A 25,660-nucleotide genomic window follows, 5' to 3' on the forward strand; every position below is an offset into this window, starting at 1 on the left:
CTTGTAGTTATTAGTAATTTGTCAGCTCATGGTTGTACCTGTTATCTCAATATTCTAGTAATTGGTTGCTGGAGTGTGTGACTGTTGTCAGGGTTTAGGTTGCTTGGGGGATTATGATTGTTATGGTGAATGTAGCTTGTTGGGTTGAGTGCTGGTTGTCAGGGTGCTCATGGTTTGTCGGGGGATTATTGGTGTAGGGGTGAGTGTTGTTTGCTGGGTTGTGTACAGGTTGCTGGGGAATGGTTGCGACGATGTGCAGGTTTCTGGGGGCGGGGGACTACGATTGCTGGAGAAATTGCTGGGGGGGGGGATGTTGGTTCCTATGGGGATGTCAGTTGCATAGGGGTGATACCGGTTGCTGGGCGATCTGCTGGTTGCCGGGCGATCTGCTGGTTGCTGGAGGAGGTGCTGGTTGCTGGGGCGATGCTGGTTGCTAGTGAGTGCCAGTTGCTGGGGAGATGCTGGTTGCTAGGGAAGGGATGCCAGTTGCCAGGGGGGGGGGGCGGCGGGCTGTCCGGAAGTGGTCCAGACCCCTCCCCCCCCCCCCCCCCCGGTCTCCGGTTTCCGGTTCCGCAACCCCAGAGTCGGAAGATGTGGGCAAGATGGCGGAGCTGCAGATGCTGCTGGAGGAGGAGATCCCCGCGGGCCGCCGAGCGCTGTTGGACAGTTACCACAACCTGGACCGGGTGGCCGAATACTGCGAGGGCAACTACATCCAGGTGAGAGGAGGCGATGTCGAGGAGCGGCCCCGCCCCGCCTGCCTGGGGGTCTGGGTGTGAGAGGGGGGTCTCGGCTCGGCTCCCCCTCCCCGGGCAGGCCGAGCCGGGGCTTCAGTCCGCTGCCCTCGGCCGTTCCCCCGCTGCTTGCTGTGTATCCGACGTCGGGCTGGGGGTCTTCCCGCCTCCCTGACCTGTTGAACCTCCACAAGCCGCTGTCACATTTGTGCTCCGTATTCAATCACTGCCTCTCACTCTGTGCCTTGTCCTCTCCATCCAGTACCTGCCTCACATTCTCTTGCAGCTATTTTGACTCGTGTGTGAGTGTGTGTTTTTTTTAAATCTCTGACTGCGGTTAGATGCTGAATTCCGTGCCTTGTAATTCATGATTCTGAGCTTGGCGAAAGATCTTGCAGACGCTGTTTGGTGGCTTTATCTTTTTAAACTGCTGCTGTTGTGCTGATGAGGGGGAATGTTCTGGTTGGCTGGGTTTAGCTTCTGGTCTGCTTGATGAAATCCTAACCTCCGTTTTCACATCTGTTGGAATGATTTGAGGCCAGATCTTTTGCTTGTTCACCCCCCCCCCCCCCTTCTCTCTCTTTCACACACTCCCCAAATAAATAATTTTTCAAAAAACAAAGGAATGATGGACCTAAAATATACAGAGAGAGTGTGTGGGAGGCTGCCTGCCGTGAACCTCCAAAGACAGCGACTGACCAGTTATGATTCTCATCGGGTGAAACAAGTGGGCACTGTGGGTGACAGCAAATGCCATGGCCGTTCATGATGCCCCTGAACAGGAGAAGGGAATCAAATACTGAACAGGAAACACCGAGCTTGGATTGTAGAAAAACAGCAGGAGAACACGAATGAGGGAGCTGAACTGTGGGAGCTGTTTGCTTTTGAACTTCGAGAGGAGGAATGTTGTAGGACGACTTCATTACAGCCGAGGGGAGTTCAGATAATTATATTTAAGTACAAGAGAAGAAACTTTCATATTGGAGATGGATTAGGATGTTTTAATGGGGATTGTGATCAATAAGGCACAGTGATTGTGTCTCTGTTAAATGTTTTCAGGAGTTTGTTAAAAAACATATAGAAACTTCAGGGCAAAATATGGCATTTACCCATTACAGATTTTGAATGGGCAGCATTGTGGCTGTTCCAGGAATTAAATCGGCCTGAAAATTGTAGCTGTTGAATAAATTGTCTCTTTGTTTGCTTTTGAAATGGAGAATTATGTACATTCTGTTACCTCTCCCTGAAGCTGCTGTCTCTTTACTGCGTGAAAGTTCATTTGAATTATGGGTTAAAGGCAAGTAAATGGGTTCAAGGGCAGATCAGCTACAATCTAATTGAATGGGGCTGAATGGCAGTTCTGATGATGCAAGGTGAAGGGGATCAAAAACAATAATAACTTGCATGTATACAGCACCAATTGCATCATAAAGTGCAGGAGTTTTATGAATCAAAATTGGACACTGAGCCACATAACACACGGTTAGAGCAGATAGCCGAAAGCTTGGCCAAATATGTACTTTTATCGGGTGACTTAAAGGAGGAAAGAGACGCGGAGTGATTTAAGAAGGGAATTCCTGAGATTTGGGTCCAGGCAGCTGAAGGCACAATGCCCCATTGTGGAACCATTAAAACTGGGGTTTCTTAAGAGGTCGGAATTAGATACGAGGGTTGTGGAACTGGAGAAGATTAGAGATGGCGAATTGCAAGGCCTTGGAGGAATTTGAAAACAATGAAGAGAATTCTAAAATCAAAGTGTTGCTTACTGGGCGCCAATGTAGGCCAGACAACACAGGGATAATTGGATTTGGTGTGAGTAAGGCTATGGGCAGCAGATGCTTGGTTTACAGAGGGTGAAATATGAGACCCACAAAGGAATGCATTGGAATAGTTGAGTCTAGAGATAACAACGGCGTGAATGAGGGTTTCAGCAGCAAGTAAGCTGAGGGAGGGGTGAAGTCAGATGATAGGGAGGTGGTAATAAATAGGTGATCTTAGTGGTGGCACAAATATGCTGTGGGATGCTCCTCTTAAGGTCAAAAATGAGCTCAGGTTGTGAACTCTCTGGTTTAGCCTTGGGCAGTTGCCAGGGAAAGGGATGGAGTTAATAGCAAGGACGGAAGACAATGGCTTCAGTCTTCCCAGTGTTGGAGGAAATTTCAACTCATCCAGCACTATGTCAGACAAACTGATAATTTAGCAACAGTGAACGTATCAAGAAAGGTGGTTGTGGGGTAGAGCTCGGTGCTATTGGCATACTTGTGAAAACTAATGCAGTTTTTGGGTGATTTCACAGAGGACAGCATGTAGATGAGAAATAGAGGGAGCCAAGGATAGATCTTTGGGGTAAAGGTACAGGAGCAGGAAGAGAAGCCATTGCAGCTGATTCTCTGAATCAGATGAGAGCAGTCCCACCCAGTGTGAATAAACTGCATATAGGTCGATAAAGAGAAGGAGTGCAAACTTACCTTTGTCACACACAGGATGTCATTTAGAGTCAAGGCTGAACTTCAGAAGTTCACATGGATCACTGCATAGTGATGAATGGAAATTCCAAGAATTTATCTATTATTCACATCTGTAATCCAAGGCTGCTGATCCTAAATACTGTCCCTAGCCAACGAAGAGACAGAGGATCTAACCTGTTGTGCATCTGTTACACTTTATTTAAACTCACCAACGAACCTGTCAAACAAATATTTCAGTCTGTTTTTAGAACCTTTATTTCAGTTACAAGGATTGGAATTTGCTGTTTGAATTTTTCATGAATATTTTTCTGCCTCAGTGTAACAATGTGCTTGCAGTTGGACTGGGCGCTGGAACACATTTCCAATTGCAAAAGGATCCTGAAAGTCATAATCTGAAGTTCTAACTCAATAAACCTTCAAGATGGCAGATTACATCTTTTTTGTGTCATGTTGATTATTTTACAGCAATTTTTTGGGGAAATATAGAAAATAAAAGCAGGTGGAGGCCATTCGGCCCTTTAAACCTGCCCCGCCATATAATATGATCATGGCTGATCATCGAGTTCAATACCCTGATCCCGTCTTCCCCCTCATGTTCCTTGATCCCTCCAGCCCCAAGAGCTATATCTAATTACTTCTTGAAATTAGACCATGTTCTGGCCTCAACTACTTTCTGTGGTAGTGATTTCCATAGATTCACCACTCTCTGGGTGAAGACATTTCTTCTCCCCTCCGTCCTAAAAGGTTTACCCCTTATCCTCAAACTATGACCCCTAGTTCTGGACTCGCACCACCGGGAACATTCTTTCTGCATCTACCCTGCCTAATCCCATTAGAATTTTATAAGTTCTATGAGATCCCCTCTCACTTCTAAACTCCAATGAGTATAATCCTCATATGCCTGTCTCACCATTCCAGAAATCAGCCTGATAATCCTTTGCTGAACCCCTCCATAGCAAGAACATCCTTCCTCGGATAAGGACACCAGAACTGCAGGCAATATTCCAGGTGTGGCCTCACCAATGCCCTATACAATTGCAGTAAAATATCTCTATTTCTATACTCAAATCCTCTCTCTATGAAGGCCAACATAGCATTTGCTGCCTTTTACTGCTGCTGTACCTGCGTGCTTACTTTCATCGACTGATGTACGAGGATACCAAGGTATTGCTGAATATCCACCTCTCTCAATTTATGCCCATTCAAATAATAATCTCCCGTACTATTTTTGCTACATTTATCCACAGTATCATGCATCTGCCATGCATGTGTCAACCTGTCCAAATTCTGCTGATGCATCTTCCTCACAACTCATCCTCCTACCCAACTTTGTATCATCTGCACATTTGGAGATAATACACTTAGTTCCCTCATCCGAATCATTAATATGTAATGTGAACAGTTGGGGTCCTAGCGCAGATTCCTGCGGTACCCCACTCGTGACTGACTGCCAATCAGAAAAAGATCCGTTTATTCCAACTTTTTGCTTCCTGGTTGCTAACCAGTTTTCTATCCATCTCAAGACCCTACCCGTAATCCCATGCGCTTTAACTTTACATATTAATGTATGTGAGACCTAGTCAAAAGCCTTCTGAAAGTCTAAATATGTCACATCTTCAAAGCGTGATTTTTATTCTTCAATCCATGCTTATTCTGTCTGATTATACCACTGCTTTCCAAATGATGTGCTATGAAAGCTTTGATAATGGACTCCAGCAACTTCCCTATTACCCTCGGGAAGGATGCAATGCTTGTGCTTGATGCTTGCAATCAGGGTTTGAATTAGACCATAAGACGTCGGAGCAGAATTAGGCCAGTTGGACCATCGAGTCTGCTCCGCCATTCAATCGTGGCTGATGTTTTTCTCATCCCCATTCTCCTGCCTTCTCCCCATAACCCCTGATCCCCTTATTAATCAAGAACCTATCTATCTCTGTCTTAAACATACTCAATGATTTGGCCTCCACAGCCTACTGCGGCAAAGTGTTCCACAGATTCACCACCCTCTGGCTGAAGAAATTCCTCATCTCTGTTTTAAAGGATCGTCCCTTTAGTCGTCTGAGCATATGTCCTTTGGTTCTAATTTTTCCTACAAGTGGAAACATCCTCTCCATGTCTACTCTATCCAGGCCTCGCAGTATCCTGTAACTTTCAATAAGATCCCCCCCCCTAATCCTTCTAAACTCCAATGAGTACAGAACCAGAGTCCGGAACCGTTCCTCATACGACAAGCTCTTCATTCCAGGGATCATTCTTGTGAACCTCCTCTGGACCCTTTCCAAGGCCAGCGCATCCTTCCTTAGATATCGGGCCCAAAACTGCTCACAATACTCCAAATGGGGTCTGACCAGAGCCTTATGCAGCCTTAGAAGTACATCCCTGATCTTCTTCCTAGCCCTCTTGTCATGAATGCTAACATTGCATTTGCCTCCCTAACTGCCGACTGAACCTGCATGTTAACCTTAAGAGAATCATGACCAAGGCCTCCCAAGTCCCTTAGTGGTTCTGATTTCCTTAGCATTTCCCCATTTAGAAAATAGTCTATGCCTAAATTCCTCCTTCCAAAATGCATAATCTCACACTTTTCCACATTGTATTTCATTTGCCACTTCATTGCCCACTCTCCTAGCCTGTCCAAATCCTTCTGCATCCCCCTTGCTTCCTCAATACTACCTGTTCCTCTACAGATCTTTGTATCATCTGCAAACTTAGCAACAGTGCCTTCAGTTCCTTCTTCCAGATCATTAATGTATATTGTGAAATGTTGTAGTCCAAGCACAGACACCTGAGGTACACCACTAGTCACCGGCTGCCACCCTGAAAAAGACCCCTTTTTCCCTTCTGCCAGTCAGCCAATCCTCTAACCATGCCAGGATCTTACCCTCAACACCATGGGCTCTTAACATAGGCAGCACAATAGCATTGTGGATAGCACAATTGCTTCACAGCTCCAGTTTCCCAGGTTCGATTCCGGCTTGGGTCACTGTCTGTGCGGAGTCTGCACATCCCGTGTGTGCGTGGGGTTCCTCCGGGTGCTCCAGTTTCCTCTCTCAGTCCAAAGATGTGCAGGTTAGATGGATTGGCCATGATAAATTGCCCTTAGTGTCCAAAATTGCCCTTAGTGTTGGGTGGGGTTACTGGGTTATGGGGATAGGGTGGAGGTGTTGACCTTGGGTAGGGTGCTCTTTCCAAGAGCTGGAGCAGACTCGATGGGCTGAATGGCCTCCTTCTGCACTGTAAATTCCATGATGATTCTATGATCTATTTAAGAATCTCCAATGCGGCACCTTGTCAAAGGCCTTCTGGAAATCTAAATAAGTCACGTCCACTGGTTCTCCTTTGTCCAACTTCCTTGTTACCTCCTCAAAGAACTCGAACAGATTTGTAAGACATGATTTAAAGTTGCAAGACTAATCAAATTATAATGGATGTGTATGTATGCATTATCCAGCTACAGACTCCATATAATAATCCAACCAAACCCTCTTGCCAATTTGGTTGGATAGGGTGGAGTGCATCAGTCACTATTTAATTAAACACTGCTCTCAATCAGAAATCAATTCCAACTTAATCCAGATTGCGGAATACAAAATCTCATTTTACCCATTTTAATGCGTCTCTCTTCGTCTTTCTCTATTAGTGCTGTACAGCATGGTGAGCCAAATCTCAAGACATTGAGTCCAGCAGCCTTGGGGAATGCAGCATGTAACATTTCTGTTTAATCACATCTTGAAAGATTGTGATATTTTATTTTGTGCTCGAGTGTATCTTTAAACTTTGTGATCTGTTAGGGCTGATAGTGAGGCCAATTCTTTTTGGATACACTTTTTAAAGTTAATTTTGTACTCGTGAAAGTAAATTATGTCAGCATTGGGGAATGTAGCTGCCCCATTAAACACATCCAGGGTAGGTTAAGCATGGCATTCGATAACAGAGTAAAACTCCCTCTACACTGTTCCCATTGAAGACTGCCAGGATAGGTACCACACGGGGTTGGATACAGAGTAAAGCTCCCTTGAAACTGTCCCCATTAAACACTCCCAGGACAGGTACAGCACTGGTTACACACTGTCCCAATTCTTTTTGGGACTGTTTAACATTTTATAGAGAAATATGCACACCTCATTTTAACCAACATTTCAAGGTCCACACCCACCCCACCTAACCTTTTTGGACATTAAGGAACAATTTAGTGTGTACATTTAGTGTGTCCAACTATCCTGCACATCTTTTGGACAGTGGGAGGAAATGGAGCACGTGGAGGAAGCCAACGCAGACACCGGGCGAATGTACAAATTCTACACAGTCACCCAAGACTGGAATTAAATTCTGGTCCCTAGCGCTGAGAGGCAACAGTGCTAACCGCTGTGCCACCATGCCGCCCCTCAGTTTTCCTCAGGTCCAACTATCTTCAGAGGTGAAACTTTCTTTTACTACCTCTTGATGCTTCAGTCCCTTGTTCTGGTTGTCCTCTCAATGCTTCCAAGCCAATCTGCTGGCTGCTTTTAGACTCTTGAGGACCACTTGTAAACTTTTCCACTCGCAGTCCTCCAGCTTCTTCTTCTTGTAATCCAAACTGAGATTAGGCCCGACACGCATCTAGTGAATGATGAAGCTAGCCTTTTCTTTCAGTGCAGGCCTGACTAACTCATTTACTTTGGTTGTCTTCTCTCAGTAAGCTGTACCACACAAAAATTCTAATCTGCAACTACAAAAACTCAGCAAACACCCTGATACATTGAAACCAGAGACTTTCCCTAAGTTCTATTTGCGCCCATGACAACTTGGCATGCTCTGGGATGACCTCAAATAGTGCTTTGGGTTAATTATCTCTTATAACATGTTTTGAGGAAGAATTAATGTTTTTTACAATCCTTTGGGGTTTACAAATTATTTTAAAACGAACTACCAAAACATTCTCCAAGTTGCCCTTACTGCAAGGATTGCAGACACATCTCTACTAAAAGGCCCACTGATTGGTTATTCATGGTTTAAGTTTTTTAATCTGCTGTTTTATGACTGTACCTATATAGCTGTTAACCTCTAGTCAACATTGCCCAAACAGTTTAAATGTAATTTTCTCCCAAGTTCATTTGAATTGCATTTTCTTGAGGATTATTACAATGTTCTCCACCAGATACCCCAATTTTCACAGTTAAAATTTAAATCCTAGAACCAAAAGTTGTATTGTAAAACAAATATACCATCTACAGGGCACAAATCACCAGTGTGATGGAATATTATCCCACTTGCCTGGATGAAATCAGCTCCAACAATACTCCAGAAGCTTGACACCATCCAGAACAAAGCAGCCCGCTTGATTTTCACCCAATCCTCCTTAAATATTCCTCCATCCACTACCAACACAGTGTGTGGCAGCAGTGTGTATCATCTACAAAATATATATTTTTAAAGATAAATTTAGAATACCCAATTCATTTTTTTTCAATTAAGGGGCAATTTAGCATGACCAATCCACCTACCTTGCACATCTTTGGGTTGTGGGGGTGAGACGCACGCAAACTCTGGGAGAATGTGCAAAGTCCAGACGGACAGTGACCCCGGGCCGGGATCGAATCCAGGTCCTTGGCGTCATGAGGCAGCAGTGTACCACCGTGCCACTCAGCTGTCTACAAGATAAACTGCAGCAACTCAGAAAGACTCCTTAGACAGCATCTTCACCCTCTAGAAGGACAATGGTGATATATGTAACAAAGAATAGTACAGCACAGGAAAGGCCCTTCGGCCCTTCAAGCCTGTACCAGTCATGCTACCAACCTTTGCCAAAACCCTCAGCACTTCCTTGTGCCGTATCCCTATATACCCATCCTATCCATGTGTTCCAGGCACTCGCCGCCCTATGCGTAAAAAGCCTGCCTCGCACATCTCTAAACTTTGCCTCACGGACCTGAAACCTATGCCCCCTGGTGACTGACACCTCCACCCTGGGAAAGAGTGCCTGCCCACCCACTCTATCTACAAGAGGGAAGATCTTATGAGGAAAGGCTGAGGGACTTGAGGCTGTTTTCGTTAGAGAGAAGAAGGTTAAGAGGTGACTTAATTGAGGCATACAAGATGATCAGAGGATTGGATAGGGTGGACAGTGAGAGCCTTTTTCCTCTGAGGGTGATGTCTAGCACGAGGGGACATAGCTTTAAATTGAGGGGAGATAGATATAAGACAGATGTCAGAGGTAGGTTCTTTACTCAGAGAGTAGTAAGGGCGTGGAATGCCCTGCCTGCAACAGTAGTGGACTCGCCAACACTAAGGGCATTCAAATGGTCATTGGATAGACATATGGACGATAAAGGAATAGTGTAGATGGGCTTTAGAGTGGTTTCACAGGTCGGCGCAACATCGAGGGCCGAAGGGCCTATACTGCACTGTTATGTTCTATCAGGTCACCCCTCAACTTCTGTCGTTCTAATGAAAACAGTCCAAGTCTATTCAGCCTCTCCACATAGCTAACACCTTCCAGACCCGGCAACATCCTGGTAAACCCCCTCTGCACCCTTTCCAAGGCATCCGCATCCTTCTGGTGGTTTGGGACCAGAATTGTGCGCAATATTCCAAGTGCGGCTGTTGGAACCACGGTTCCATACAACTGTAGCTTGATTTGCCAGTTTTTATACTCTATGCCTCGTTCAATGAAAGCAAGCATTCCATATGCTTTCTTGACTACCTTGTCCACTTGTGTTGCCACTTTCAAAGATCTGTGGACCTGCATGCCCAGATCTTTCTGACTTTCTATATTCCTTTTTTTAAGAGTACCCGATTATTTTTCCCCCAATAAAAGGGCAATTTAGCGTGGCCAATCCACCTAGCCTGCACCTCTTTGGGTTGTGGGGGTGAGACCCACACAAACACGGGGAGAATGTGCAAACTCCACGCAGACAGTGACTGTCTTGTGAGCAACTAGGAATGGACAATAAATTCTGGCCTACCCACATCCCCTGAACGAATGAAAAAGTATTCCTGACAATACAGAGTAACGTACCCTCTTTACTGCCCTAATATTGAGTGAACAGTTGAGATTGATGGGATGAATGTTTCTTTTTTTTAAGGGGTATTTTATACGGTTCTATGAGATCCCCCCCCCCCCCCCCAACTCTTCTAAACTCCAATGAATATATTCCTAACCGATTTTGTGTCTCCTCATATGACAGTCCTGCCATCCCAGGAATCAGCCTGGTAAACCTTCGCTGCACTCCCTCCATAGCAAGAACATCCTTTCTCCGATAACGACACCAAAACTGCACACAATACTCCAGGTGTGGCCTCACCAATGCCCTATACAATTGCAGTACAACATCCTCATTCCGATACTCAAATCCTCTCGCTATGAAGGCCAACACACCATTTGCCTTCTTTACTGCCTGCTGTACCTGCGCGTTTACTTTCAACAACTGATGCATGAGGATACCAAGATCTCGCTGAGTGTGACCTCTCTCAATTTACACTCATTCAAATAATAATCTACCTTCCTATTTTTGCTACCGAAGTGGATAACCTCACATTTATCCACATTAAAGTACATCTGCCATGCATGTGCCCACTCACTCAGTCTGGCCAAATCCTGCTGAAGCATCTCTGCATCCTCCCCACAGTTCACCCTCCCACCCAACTTTCTATCACCTGCAAATTTGGAAATACTACATTTAGTTCCCAAGTCCAAATCATCCAAGTTCCCAAATCATTGATATATAATGTGCACAGTTGGGGGCCTAGCACAGATCCCTGAGGTACCCCAATAGTTACTGCCTGCGAATCGAAAAAATACCCATTTTCCCAACTTTTTGCTTCCTGTCTGCTAACTAGCTTTCTTTCCATCACAAGACACAACCCACAATCCCATGCACTTTAAATTTACAAAGTAATCAACTATGTGAGTCCTTGTTGAAAGCCTTCTGAAAGTCGAAACAAACCACATCCACCAGGTCTCCCGGGGCCGATGTCGCAGCCTTCGCCTCTCTGATTGCCTGGCAACGGATTCTTTTGAAGTGGAGGTCAGATACGTCACCGGGGGTTGCGGCCTAGCTGGGAGACTTGTACGAGTTTCTCCGGTTGGAAAAGTTTAAGTTTGGCGTAAGGAGATTGGAAGAGGGCTTCAAGGTATGTTGGAGGCCGTTCATGATGATATTTGAGGAGCTATTCGTCGTGGGGAGGGGGGGAATGGGGAGGGAAGGAATTTAAAGGGAAAACATGTAAAAAGTTTTAACTATTTTGTTTGAATGCGGTTTTGTTGTTACTGTTTACGTTTGGAATAAAATATCTTTTTAAAAAAATGAATTCCCCTGTTTCTGACTGTAAGGGGCCTACATTTGTTTTTATCAGTCTTTTTCACTTCACATATCTACAGAAACTTTTACAGTCTGTTTTTATGTTCTCTGCTAGCTTACTTTCATATTGTATTTCCCCTTCTTAATCAATATCGTTTTCTGCCTTTGCTGAATTTTAAACTGTTCCCAATCCTGAGGTTTTTTTGTATGCCTCTTCTTTGAATCTAATATCTCTAATTTTCCTTGTAAGCCGTGGTTTGGCTACTGTTCCCTTTCTCTTTATTAAAATAAATTTAGAGTACCCAATTATTTTTTTCCCAATTAAGGGGCTATTTAGCGTGGCCAATCCACTTACCCTGCACATCTTTGGGTTGTGTGGGTGAGACCCACACAGACCAGGGGAGAATGTGCAAACTCCACACGGACAGTGACCTGGGGCTGGAATCAAACTCGGGTCCTTGGCACCGTGAGGCAGCAGTGCTGACCATTGCACCACCATGCTGCCCTGCCCTTTCTACTCTTGTGCCAAATAGGAATAAACAACTTTGGAGTTCACCCATTTGTTACTTGAATGCCTGCCATTGCCTGTCCACTGTCCTTCCCTTCAGTAATGTTTCCCAATCTATTGTAGCCAAATGAATGAAGTTGTTAAGTAGAGGAAGCTTCAGTGGAAGAACATCTGTGAAACAGTGATAATTAGTTTTAAGCCGTTTTGGAAAGGGATCAGGCGCAATCTATGGTGAAGGCACTGGAGGTCTAATTTCAGTTAGCCAAGAAGAAATCTGGTCCAGCTGGATTGGAATCAAAGATTGGCAGGTAAAACAATGCGAGACCTTCGAAGAGGAGATAACTCAGTTACAGACGAAACACATTCCCGCAAAGGGAAAACAAAAGGCAGGCAAAGATCCCTGTATCACAAAGACATTGAGATTCAAATAAATTACCTGGAGTACTGTGTACAGATTTGGCCTCCTTACTTGAGAAAGGATGTAGTGGCAATGGAGGGTGTGCAGAGGAGATTCACCAGGTTGATTCCGGAGTTGAGAGGATTGGCTTATGAGGAGAGACTGAGTAGACTGGGACTATACTCATTGGAACTTAGAAGAATGAGGGGGATCTTATAGAAACATATAAAATTATGAAAGGAATAGATAGGGAGGTTGTTTCGATTGGCGGGTGAAACTAGAATTCAAATGAAATGAAAATTGCTTATTGTCACAAGTAGTCTTCAATGAAGTTACTGTGAAAAGCCCCTCGTCGCCACATTCCGGCGCCTGTTCGGGGAGGCTGGAACGGGAATTGAACCGTGCTGCTGGCCTGCCTTGGTCAGCTTTCAAAGCCAGTGATTTAGCCCTGTGCTAAACCAGCCCCTGGGGGGCATAGTCTCAAAATAAGGGGGACCAGATTTAGGACTGAGTTAAGGAGGAACTTCTTCACCCAAAGAGTCATGAATCTGTGGAATTCCCTGCCCAGTGAAGCAGTTGAGGCTACCTCGGTATATGTTTTTAAGGCAAAGATAGATAGTTTTTGAACAGTAAAGGAATAAAAGGTTACAGTGAGCGGGCGGGTAAGTGGAGCTGAGTCGACAAAAAGATCAGCCATGATCTTATTGAATGGCGGAACAGGCTCGAGGGGCCAAATGGCCTACTCCTACTCCTAGTTCTTATGTTCTTATGTAAAAGGAGGTGTATAATGAACATCAGATTCGTAATACAATAGAGAATCAGACTGATTATAAAGAATGCAGAGAACTGGGACTTCCGGTTGCGGCTATGCCTGGGTAGGTCGCACGTTCGGCAGCTCCCGCAGTGAACAGACTTTTGGGTCCTTTTAAGGAGCCCTAGCGGCACTTGGACGACGATTCCCGGTGTGGGAAGGCAGCAGTGAGGTTCCCCCAGCACTGTATGGAGTGGACCAGGAGCGGAGCGGTCAGAAAAGCGGCACTGGAAAAGAGAGGAGAGCGAGTGCGGAAAAGCAAGATGGCTGCGGGTGGAGACCAGGCCGCGTGGGCTCAGTGGTCTCGGGAGCAGCAGGAGTTTCTGAAAAGCTGCTTTGCGGAGTTGAAGGCGGAGATGTTGGCCCCTATGAAGGCGTTGATCGAGAGGCTGGTGGAGACCCAGAGGGCGCAGGGGATGGCGATTAAGGAGGTGCAGCAGAAAGCCTCTGATAACGAGGATGAGATCCTGGGCCTGGCGGTGAAAGTGGAGGCGCATGAGGCACTGCATAAAAAATGGCAGGAGAAGCTTGAGGACCTGGAAAAAGAATCTGCAGATTCTGGGTCTCCCTAAAGGCTTGGAGAGGTCGGATGCCGGGGCGTACGTGGCTACGATGCTGGGCAGGCTGATGGGCGCGGGAGCCTTCCCGAGGCCCCTGGAGCTGGATGGGGCACACAGTCCTGGCAAGGAGGCCGAGGGCAAATGAGCCGTCGATAGCGGTGGTGGTGAGGTTTCACCATTTCACCGACAGGGAGTATGTCCTGAGGTGGGCGAAGAAGGAGCAGAGTAGCAGGTGGGACAATGCTGAAATCTGCATCTACCAGGACTGGAGTGCAGAGCTGGCCAAGAAGAGGGCAGGATTCAACCGGGCCAAGGCGGTTCTCCATCGAAAGGGGGTGAAGTTTGGGCTGTTGCAGCCAGCGCGGCTGTGGGTCATGCATCAGGACCGACACCTCTATTTTGATATGGCGGACGAGGCGTAGACTTTCATCTAAAATGAAAAGCTGGACTCGAATTAGTGGTTTGCGGCAGGTTATGGGGATGCTGGGGAGTGGGAAGGGGCAATTTGATTTGATGTGTGTTTTTTCTGGGTATGTGTATTGATTTGGGAGGGGCTGTTCCCCGCGTCTGAAGGGGGGTGTGGGGGCCGGAGGCCCTGGGCCTTTGGGGATCGGGGAGAGGCTGCAAGAGAAAGGAGCTGTGCCACAGGGGGCGGGGCCGGCCCAGGCAGGGAACACGGGTTTTTTCCTGCGCAAAAGGGGGGGGGGGGGGGCGTGGCCCAACGCGGGGGTGCGGTATCAGACGGGAGCTCGCACTGGTTTGTAGGGAGAGTGGGGGGGACTTTGAGGGGGAATTCAATCGGGGGATCGTCGGCAGAGGCGGGAGTGGCCGGGGTCAGCAGGAGTCAGCTGACTCACGGGAGTGCAATGGGGGTAGCAGGGGGGGTAGGCAATTGCCTGGCCGGGGAGGGGGTGGTTGGGGGGGGGGGTGCGGATCTGGGCTGCTGCTGTACTGACTGAGGGGGAGCTGGAGGTAAGAGGGAGAGTCGGGGCGGGGAGCCCCCGTCTTGGGGGCTGGAGAGTGCGGGAGGCATGGGCACGTGGCTGGCCTAAGAAAGGAGATGGCTAGTCGGCAGGGGTGGGGGGGGGGGGGGGGGTGGGGGGGGAAGGCGGGTAAGGCGGGTAGTCCCCTGATCCGGCTGATCTCGTGGAACGTGAGCGGCCTGAATGGGCCGGTCAAGAGGACCCGGGTGTTTGCGCACTTAAGGGGACTGAAGGCCGACGTCGCTATGTTGCAGGAGATGCACCTGAAGGTGGCGGATCAGATGAGGCTGAGGAAGGGATGGTTGGGGCAGGTTTTTCACTCTGGGCTGGATGTGAAGAACACGGGGGTCGCAATCCTGGTGAGCGAGGCGGTGAGTATTGTGGCGGATAAATGATGATGATGTTATGTGATGGTGAGTGGTAGGCTGCAGGCGGACCGGGTGGTGCTGGTGAATGTATATGCCCCGAATTGGGACGATGCAGGGTTCATGAAGCGCATGCTGAGCCGGATCTGGAGGCAGGGAACCTGATAATGTGGGGGGACTTCAATACGGTACTGGACCCGGCACTGGACCGGTCTAGGTCGAGGTCGGGCAGGAAAGCAGCTTCGGCCAAGGTTCTGAGGGGGTTTATGGATCTGATGGGGGGAGTGGACCCCTGGAGGTTTGCCAGGCCAGCGGCGAGAGAGTTCTCCTTTTCCCATGTGCACAAGGCCTATTCACGGATAGACTTCTTCGTGGTGAGTAGGGCGTTGATCCCAAGAGTGGAGGGGACGGAGTGCTCGGCCATAGTGATTTCGGATCACGCCCCGCACTGGGTGGAGCTGGAGTTGGGGGAGGAGAGGGGCCAGCACCCGCTGTGGCGCATGGATGTGGGACTGCTGGCGGATGAGGAGGTCTGTGGGCGGGTCCGAGGGTGCATTCAAAGGTACATAGAGGCCAATGATAATGTGGAGGTGCCGGTTAGTGTGGTCTGGAAGGCACTGAAGGCGGTGGTCAGGGGAGAGCAAATCTCAATCAGGGCTCAAGGGGAGAAGGGGGAGATACTGTTGGGGGAGATACTGAGGGTGGATTGGAGATACGCGGAATCCCCTGAAGAGGGGCTGCTGAAGGAGCACCGGAGCCTCCAAACGGAGTTTGATTTACTGACTACGGGGGAAGCTGAGGCCCAGTGGAGGAAGGTGCAGGGGGCAGCCTATGAGTATGGAGAGAAGGCGAGTAGCATGCTGGCGCATCAGCTACGTAGGAAGGAGGCGGCTAGGGAAATTGGAGGAATCAGGGTCAGAGGGGGAAACACTGTGCGGAGTCCAGCCAAAATAAATTAGGTCTTTAGGGATTTCTATGGGAACCTGTACAAGTCAGAACCCCCGGAGGGGAGAGAGGGGATGCGGCGGTTCCTGGACCAATTGAGGTTCCCGAGGGTGGAGGAGGGACAGGTCGAACGTTTGGGGGCCCCGATCGGGATGGAGGAGCTGGTTAAGGGGTTGGGGAGCATGCAGGCGGGCAAGGCCCCGGGGCCGGATGGGTTCCCGGTCAAGTTCTATCGGAAGTTTGTGGAACTGTTGGGTCCGTTGCTGGTGAGAACCTGCAACAAGGCGAAGGGATTATTCTCCCGACGATGTCTCGGGCATTGATCTCGCTTATCCTCAAGTGGGGCAAGGACCCGCTGCAGTGTGGCTCGTATAGGCCGATTTCGCTCCTAAATGTGGATGCCAAGTTGCTGGCAAAGGCCCTGGCCACTAGGATTGAGGATTGTTGTACAAGGCCACAGTGGCGAGCGTATCGACAAATCGGCTGAGGTCAGAGTACTTCAGACTGTACCGTGCCCCCTGTCCCCCCTGCTGTTTGCCCTGGCAATTGAGCCATTGGCCATGGCACTAAGGGAGTCTAGAAACTGGAGGGGGTTGGTCCGGGGAGGGGAGGAGCATCGGGTCTCATTATATGCTGGTGACCTGCTTTTGTATATCGCGGATCCAGTGGAGGGGAAGGCAGAGGTCATGCAGACCCTTGGGGAGTTTGGAGACTTCTCGGGATACAAGCTCAATGTTGGGAAGAGCGAGCTCTTTGTGGTGCATGCGAGGGGTCAGGAGGAGGTGCCGCTCAAGAGGGTGGAGAGGAGTTTCCGGTATTTGGGTATCCAGGTGGCCAAGAGTTGGGGGGTTCTGCATAAACTCAACTTGGCGCGGTTGGTGGACCAGATGGAGGAGGACTTTAAGAGATGGGGCGTGTTGCCACACTCCCTGGCGGGCAGGGTGCAGTCCGTTAAGACGATGGTCCTCCCTAGGTTCTTGTTCGTGTTCCAGTGCATGCCTATTCTCATCCCTAAGGCCTTTTTCAAGCGAGTGAGAGCAAGAGCATTATGGAGTTTGTATGGGCAAGTAAGACCCCGATGGTTAAGAGACTGTTCTTGGAGCGCAGTCGGCCGGGGGGGGGGGGGGACAGCTGGCGCTGCCGAATTTATGTAGCTATTACTGGACAGCTAATGCGGCAATGATTCGGAAATGGGTAATGGAGGGAGAGGGGGCGGCGTGGAAAAGACTAGAGGTGGCGTCATGTGTAGGCACTAGCCTGGGGGCACTGGTGATTGCACCTTTGCCGCTACCGCCGACGCGGTACACCAGAAGCCCGGTGGTGGGGGCAGTGGATACGGCACAGGGGGGAGGTGGGGGCCTCAATCTGGTACCCGATACGGAACAACCATAGGTTTGCACCGGGCAGGATGGATGGCGGATTCCTAAGTTGGCATCGGGCGGGAATTAAAAGGATGGCGGACTTATTCATTGATGGGACTTTTGCCAGTCTGAGGCCGCTGGAGGAGGAATTTGGGTTACCCCCGGGAAATGCCTTCAGGTATATGCAGGTTAGGGCGTTTGTGAGGAGGCAGGTAGGGGAATTCCCGCTGCTGCCAGCCCGGAGGATACAGGACAGGGTGATTTCGGGCGTGTGGGTTGGAGAGGGTAAGGTCTCGGTGATATACCAGGAACTGCAGGAAGCGGAGGAAGCCTCGCTGGAGGAACTGAAGGGCTAGTGGGAGGAGGAGCTGGGTGAGGAGCTGGAAGAGGGCCTGTGGGCTGGTGCCCTGGTCAGGGTTAATTGGTTAATTCCTCCTCGTCTTGCGCCAGGCTCAGCCTGATCCAGTTTAAAGTGGTGCACAGGGCGCATATGACAGGGGCGAGGATGTGTAAGTTTTTTGGGGTAGAGGACAGGTGTGTGAGGTGTCCGGGGAGCCCAGCAAACCACGCCCATATGTTCTGGGTGTGTCCGGCGCTTGCGGGGTTTTGGAGGGGCTCTGCAAAGGTTATGTCCAAGGTCTTGGATACTCGGGTAAAACCGAGCTGGGGGATAGCAATATTTGGGATGTCAGACGAGCCAGGAGTGCAGGAGCCAAAAGAGGCCGGAGTTCTGGCCTTTGCCTCTTTTTGGTAGCCCGGAGAAGGATCTTACTAATGTGGAGGGACGCGAAGCCCCCAAGCATGGAGGTTTGGATCAATGACATGGTGGGGTTTCTCAGGTTGGAGAAGATAAAGTTTGCCTTGCGAGGGTCTGTGCAGGGGTTCTCCAGGCGGTGGCAACCGTTCCTAGACTTTCTCGCGGAACGTTAGATGGAGGTCAATAGTAGCAGCAACCGGGGGCGGGTTTCTTGTTTTGGTTTATGTAAGGGGTGTTTGCCTCATTTTGTTCTTAATTTTGTTAAATCGTTTAGGGGTTAGAGGATTAAGTTGCTTTGTTTGTGGGCGTATTGCCCTTTTTACTTTTCTTTTGTATATTTTCTTTCCTTTTTGGAGTGTTTTGTAAAAATTATTGAAAAACTTTGAATAAACATATTTTAAAAAAAAGAAGAATGCAGAGAACTGAAAAAGGAAGTGGAGGAAATCACACTTGAGAATAGCTGAGTGAATAACAAAAGGAACACTAAAGTATTTTATAAACCTACAAAGAGGAAAAGGTTGCCAAAAGAAAGGTAGATTTGATTAGGGACTGAAAAGGATATCTTGTGGAAGCAGCACCTTCCAAACACTCAACCTCTACCACCTCGATGGACAAAGCAGATGCATGGGAAGGCCACTACCTCCTAGTTCCCCTCCAAGCCACAGACTACCCTGAGTTGGAAATATATCAATGTTTCTTCACTGTTGTTGGGTCAAAATCCTGGCGCTCCTTTCCTAACAGCACTTTGGGTGTTCCAGCAGCAATTCAAGACGTTGGCTCATCACCACCTTCTCAAGATAATTACTGATGGGCAACTAATGCTGGCTTAGTTGGTGATTCTCACATCACGTGAAAGAGTTAAAAGAAGAAGCTGTGACTGAGATATTGAACGAGAACCGTGCATCTGTCTTTACAAAAGAGGAGGTTGATGCGCCAATGAAATGTAGGAGGGAGTCAGCTATAAATGAATAAAGAATAGCAGCTTGTAAGGTTAAAGATTCAAATGTCACCCTGTCCTGTTGGGATATATCCTCAATTGCTGAGGGAAGCATGGATGTAAATAGCACAGTCTCTAACCATAATCTTATAGACTGCCTTGGATATGGAAGTGGTGCCAGAGGAATGGAGAATTGCAGATGTTACACAAGAAAGAGAGGTGTTCATAAATCATAGAATTAATATGCCAGTGCAACAAGAAATTTGCAAAATTAATAGTATATTGGCTTTTATTACAGCAAGATTGGAGTCTGTCCGTGTGGAGTTTGCACATTCTCCCCGTGTTTGCGTGGGTCTCACCCCCACAACCCAAAGATGTGCAGGCTAGGGAACATCCACTTATCCAGCCCCTAATCGCGAAATTCAGGCGCCTGTTCGGGTACACAGCAAGAGAATTCAGAATGTCCAGTTCACCCAACAGCACATCTTCCGGGACTTGTGGGAGGAAACCGGAGCACCCGGAGGAAACCCACACAGACAGAACATGCAGACTCCGCACAGACAGTGACCCAAACCGGGAACCGAACCTGGGACCCTCGCGCTGTGAAGCAACAGTGCTAACCACTGTGCTACTAAGTGTGACTGGCAGTGGAAGAAGGGGAGTAGAAGTGTAAATTACCGTGTATGGGCATGCTGTGCTCTCCTCACTGCAGAACTGGACTAGAGAATGAATCGTATCTCATTGGCAGGTTCAGCTATCATAGTTGCCCCAGTCTCTTACACTTACACAAGATTGTCTTTATCTCATCCATCATTTGTGCTACTGTCCTCATTTACATCCACCATTACCTATCTGATTGTAGCCAGCAACTGCTTTTCAAAGTGCATGGAGTCAGCTTTCACCTGTACAGAGATGACATTTAGCTCTACCTCGAATCGTCACTGCCTCTGTCCTTTGTAGCATCAAATCTTGGATGAGTTATAACTTTCTACAGCTACGCATTGAATCCTTTGCCCTTAGCCCTTTCTGAAAACTCTACCCTCTCCACTAATTTATTTAAATAAAATAAAATTTTGAGTCCCCAATTCTTTTTTTTCCAATTAAGGGCAATTTAGCGTGGCCAATCCACCTACCCTGCACATCTTTGGGTTGTGGGGGTGAGACCCACACTGACGAGGGGAGAATGTACAAACTCCACATGGACAGTGACCTGGGGCCAGGATCTGGAAGAAGGAACTGAAGGCACTGTTGCTAAGTTTGCAGATGATACAAAGATCTGTAGAGGAACAGGTATTATTGAGGAGCAAGAGAGCTGCAGAAAGATTTAGACAGGCTAGGAGAGTGGGCAATGAAGTGGCAGATGAAATGCAATGTGGAAAAGTGAGAGGTTATGCACTTTGGAAGGAGGAATTTAGGCATAGACTATTTTCTAAATGGGGAAATGCTTAGGAAATCAGAAGTACAAAGGGACTTGGGAATCCTTGTTCACGATTCTCTTAAGGTTAACGTGCAGGTTCAGTCGGCAGTTAGGGAGGCAAATGCAATGTTAGTATTCATGTCAAGAGGGCTAGAATACAAGACCAGGGATGTACTTCTGAGGCTATATGAGGATCTGGTCAGACCCTATTTGGAGTATTGTGAACAGTTTTGGGCCCCGCATCTAAGGAAAGACGTGCTAGCTTTGGAAATGGTCCAGAGGAGGTTCACAAGAATGATCCCTGAAATGAAGAGCTTGTCGTATGTGGAACGGTTGAGGACTCTGGGTCTGTACTTATTGGAGTTTAGAAGGATGAGGGGGGATCTTATTGAAAGTTACAGGTTACTGCGAGGCCTGGATAGAGTGGACGTGGAGAGGATGTTTCTACTTGTAGGAAAAACTGGAACCAGAGGACACACTCTCAGACAACTAAAGGGACGATCCTTTAAAACAGAGATGAGGAAGAATTTCTTCAGCCAGTGTGGTGAATCTGTGGACTCTTTGCTGCAGAAGTCTGTGGAGGCCAAATCACTGAGTGTCTTTAATACAGAGATAGATAGGTTCTTGATTAATAAGGCGATCAGGGGTTATGGGGAGAAGGCAGGAGAATGGGGATGAGAAAAATATCAGCCATAATTGAATGGCGGAGCAGACTCGATGGGCTGAGTGGCCTAATTCCGCTTCTACGTCTTATAGTCTTATGGTCCTCCGTGCCCTGAGGCAGTAGTGTTAACCACTGTGCTCCCCCCAAACTAATTTGATCTCATTCCCTGAACACTGTCCCAGGCTGAACCAGATTATTCATAACCTTCCACATTTTCGCCTTCAGAACCTACCTGGCAAAACAACCACCTACTTCTAACTACATAATATCTTCTTCCGCTCCTATCTCAGTCCATCTGTTGCTGAAACTCTCCTTCATTTTTCACATAGCTGGCAAAAAATTCAATTAATAGCATGTTATCTTTTGACTTTTCTACTATGCCATTGAGGATTGCATTTAATGGAGAGAGACTTGAGAAGTTGGGCTCTTTAACGAAAGCAACAATGGTTAAGGGATGAAAAAGCAAAAATACTGTAAATGCCAGAAATCTGTAATAACAAAAGAATATTTTGGAAATAATGAGAAAGCCAGGCAGCACTGCAAAGAGAATTGTTTTTTAAAGTCTGTGACCTTTGAAACATAATTAAGGGATAATTTGATTGCACTGTTCAAGGTTATGAAAGGCTATGGTAGAGTAAATAGTGATAGATCATTTCCACTGGTCAGTGATAAATTAGAACGTCATTCTTTTCAAGGTTTTCAAGGTTTATTACAATATGGAATTCTCTGTCAAAATTCTTTTAAGAGAGCATTAGATAGTTGCTTGAATAAGAAAAGAATTGGTGGGTATGTGGAGTGAGCAGGAGTGGGAATATAATTGATGGTTCAAACCTTACTTCAGAATCTTAGGTCCATAATATAAGCGGACACTCCAGTGTAGTTCTGAGGGAATGTTGCACTTTCAGAGGGACGGTTTTTCAGACAAGATGTTAAACTGTGCTTTTGGGTGGATTTAAAAGATCCCATGGCACTATTTGAAGAGGAGCAGGGAGTCTTTTGGTGTTCTGGCCTATTTATTTATCAGCTAATGTCCTGAGAACAATTTCTGATTGTTGAACTCTTTGAAAGAAAAAGTGACTACCTTGATTGGTGCTGCATAAAAACAAATTCTTTCCAACAAACAAGTTTGTTCTTTAATGGATAAAATCTTGATGAGAGTATCACTTTGCCAGAGGGATGGGCTTCATTGGGAGGGTCAGTGTACCAGAGGGATGAGCTTTCATAAGAGAGTTTATGTTACTGGGAGAGCTTCAACAAGCTGTATAACATATGACTTTGCTCATCATGTATTTTGAATTAGAAGGTGGCTGTATTTCTCCTGATGTTTCACTGAGCAGTGCAGATACTGAAGTTACAAAGGGTGCCTGATGCTGACAGTTGATTCACTGCTGTTTGGGCTGGGCTTTTCCACTGCTGATTAGTGACTTCTCTTTTCATTATAGGATTACAGAATTAAGGGAGGATAAATAGCATAGTTTAATGCGAGCATTTTGATATCTGCATGTTTACAAAGGGCAGACTGAGTGAAGGGGAGATTGCAGGCATGATCACTGATCTGTGCTGAGTTAGCTAGGATAACAGGCTGGAATTGAGTGTAAAAATGGAGGCAGGTTTTATCTCCGGATTTCTCATGCTAGTTTTGCATAAAAGTGTTTCTTCTTTTCTTAAAGAAAATTTAAAAAAAAAATTAGTTTTGCAAAGTTTTTCATAATAAATAGTAATAATCCTAACACAGCAAAATAGAGTGAACATTAACATAGTGCAACAAGAGAATATACAATAGCAATTGACTAGACGTGACCCCACGCGCCTCAGTCTTCCCACACCCTCCCAATGGAGCACTCACCCCCACTCCCCTACGGGGTTGCTGCTGACGTTTTAATTTTCCCTGAGAAGCCATCATTATGCCCCTGCTCAACAGCAGCAGCTCTGTACACTTGGCAAAATTATTCGTCCCTTGCTTCTCCCAGACGGAGTTCGCTGCCGTTGTCGTCTCGTTCCGCTTCTGCGCACTTCCGCTTCTGCGGCCCTCCCATCTTCCCCGTTTTCTCTGTTCCTGTGGACGTTAAGTTTGTTAACGTTTCCCTGCCTCCCCCTCCCCCTCCCTGGCTTTCCTCTATTGTTCCGTCTCTTCCCTCTACCCCCCCTCTCCCGGTCTATCTCTCCCTCTCATGCTTTGGCTACTCTCCCCTGTTTCTTGGCTATCTGGCTATTCTTCTGCTTGTTTGTGGCCACAAACAGGTCTCGGAACAATTGGGTGAATGGCTCCCACGTTCTGTGGAAGCCGTCGTCTGACCCTCGGATGGCGAATTTGATTTTCTCCATTTGGAGAGATTCCGAGAGGTCGGACAGCCAGTCTGCAGCTTTGGGTGGTGCTGCTGACCGCCAGCCGAACAGGATTCTACGGCGGGCGATCAGGGAGGCAAAGGCAAGGGCGTCCGCCCTCCTCCCCAGGAATAGATCTGGCTGGTCTAAAACCCTGTTTCTTTTCTTAAATGAGAGTTCAAGCCTAGTCACGCCTGAAAGGTTTACAAATAAGAGGCCGCAACTGAAAGGTAGATGAGATATTTTGCCAGTAGGCCTGAACTCTTTGATTATCAGAGCTTTGAAAAGGCAGAGAACTCACAAACAGAATTATGGGAGTATTTGTGTGTTGTAGGCCAATTGGTAGTTTCTCGTAATTGAGGCGTGTGTTTTTGCGGGAGTGTACTGAATGAGCTGCATTTACCAGAGCTGTTAGAGGTTGAATTGAAGGCTTGCTTAAACTAGATGTCGAACAGGAAGTGGATCAGACTTTAATTAAATATGGGCAGAGCTTGGAGGGTGGTCAGGAAGGGCAGCAGACCAATAATCAGAAAACCTGGATTACATTAACAAGGGGTCAAAAACTTGAAAGAAGCAATAACTGCAATTAAATGTTATGGTCAAATTCAAGATGCTTAAGAGGCTTTTGAAATTACCAAATGTAGCCTCTCTGTCTCTTGCATTCTCTCCTCCCACATGCTGCTTTTAAACACCTACCACTGCTATTGATCAGATCCACACTGGTTGGTGAAGTTAAAACTAAGACACAGCTGCTTTCTTTGCTGGAGGGTTCTTGACTTAGTTCACAATCAACACTAAAAATCCCAGTGTGCTAGCTATCCCTGTTTATATTATTTTGGGTAAAACAAATTAACAGTTAAAGGGGACAAATTAACAAAAGATAAAATAAATGAATTCAAGGCAGCCCTTTTTTCCCCCAAGAGGCCCCTTAAAGGGGAACTACCCCCATTTACATGTGCACAAATACCCCTCACCTGTTTAATAATGTGATTGCTATTAAACCGTAACAATATAATTAGTAATATATTGACATCTGCAATCAAGTCACTTATTCTAATATCTTCTTTTGTAGCTTGGTGTCAAATTTTGTTTGATAAACAGTACTGTGAAGCCACCTTGGGACACTTTACTATGTTGAAGACTGTATAAAATTGGAATAAGGGTTTGTGTTTGTAGCAACAGGAAATTGATGGTATACACCTGACAAGGTTACAATGTAATCAGATTGCATAAATGTAGGGTGTTCAAGAATTCAAAGTCTGGAGAGTTGAGTAAGTGGCTTTACATATTCAGGAGAGGCAATTGAGTTAATGTAACAGGGGAAGGAATAAGTTTAGGTGGGCTGAAGGGCTAATTCTTACCATTGGCTTTTCTTGTATTCAGGAACGTTAAGGTCAGTTGCCTTGTTATATTTTTTAGTTTGCTTACTCTTTGGCTGCTTGGGCAGTATCACTTCCTGACATGATTGCTTTCCTTTCCTCTGCTAGTTGAGAAGGGTAGGATTGGCAGCTCAACATCCTGGGATATAGCATTTTCAGGCGAGACAGGAGGGGATAAAAGAGGAGGAGGCATTGCATTGTTAGTTAAGGAGTCAGTTATTGCAGTATAGGGAGATGATATCTTGAAGGGACATCAAATGAAGCTTTGTGGGTAGAGCTTAAGAACACAAGAGGGACAGCCACATTGTGAAGTGTTTATTAAAGACCCCCAGATAGTCAGCGAGAAATTGAGGAGCAAATATGTATGCAATTCGCAAGAGGTGAGTAAAAATAATAATAGGGTAATTATATTCGTGATTTCTACTTTCCTAACATTAATTGGGATAGTCACTATGTTAGGGGCTTAGATGGAGTGGAGTTCTTACAATGTATAAAGGAGGGAGAACTTTAAAACTTTTTAGCAGAGGGTCCAACAAGGTGCAATGCTGAACCTAATTCTGGGGAATGAAGCCGGACGGATGGCTGATGTGTTGTTGGTGGGGGAGCATTTTGGTGATAGCGACTACAACATGGTACAATTTAAGTTTGTTATGGACAAAGAAATGGTCAAGTTGCAAAAAAGCCTCTGTGCGATTTCTTTGTCCAATTAAGGGACAATTTAGCGTGACCAATCCACCCAACCTGCAGATTGTCGGGTTGTGGGGGTGACA

The 25,660-nt window shown here is 46.9% G+C and overlaps 1 protein-coding gene across 8 annotated transcripts in view; it reads left to right on the forward strand.

Annotated features, from left to right (window-relative positions):
* The first annotated feature begins 573 nt into the window (after positions 1-573).
* abi2b (abl-interactor 2b) overlaps positions 574-25,660 on the forward strand; it is a 249,954-nt gene continuing 224,867 nt past the window's right edge. For all 8 annotated transcript variants that reach the window (XM_072481349.1, XM_072481385.1, XM_072481358.1 and 5 more), the window contains exon 1: positions 574-719. In XM_072481349.1, coding sequence (XP_072337450.1) covers positions 603-719 — 117 coding nt within the window. In that variant the 5' untranslated portion in view covers positions 574-602. The remainder of the gene's footprint in view (positions 720-25,660) is intronic.

This window comes from Scyliorhinus torazame, chromosome 2, assembly GCF_047496885.1.
Source record: "Scyliorhinus torazame isolate Kashiwa2021f chromosome 2, sScyTor2.1, whole genome shotgun sequence".
Taxonomy (NCBI): Eukaryota; Metazoa; Chordata; class Chondrichthyes; order Carcharhiniformes; family Scyliorhinidae; genus Scyliorhinus; species Scyliorhinus torazame.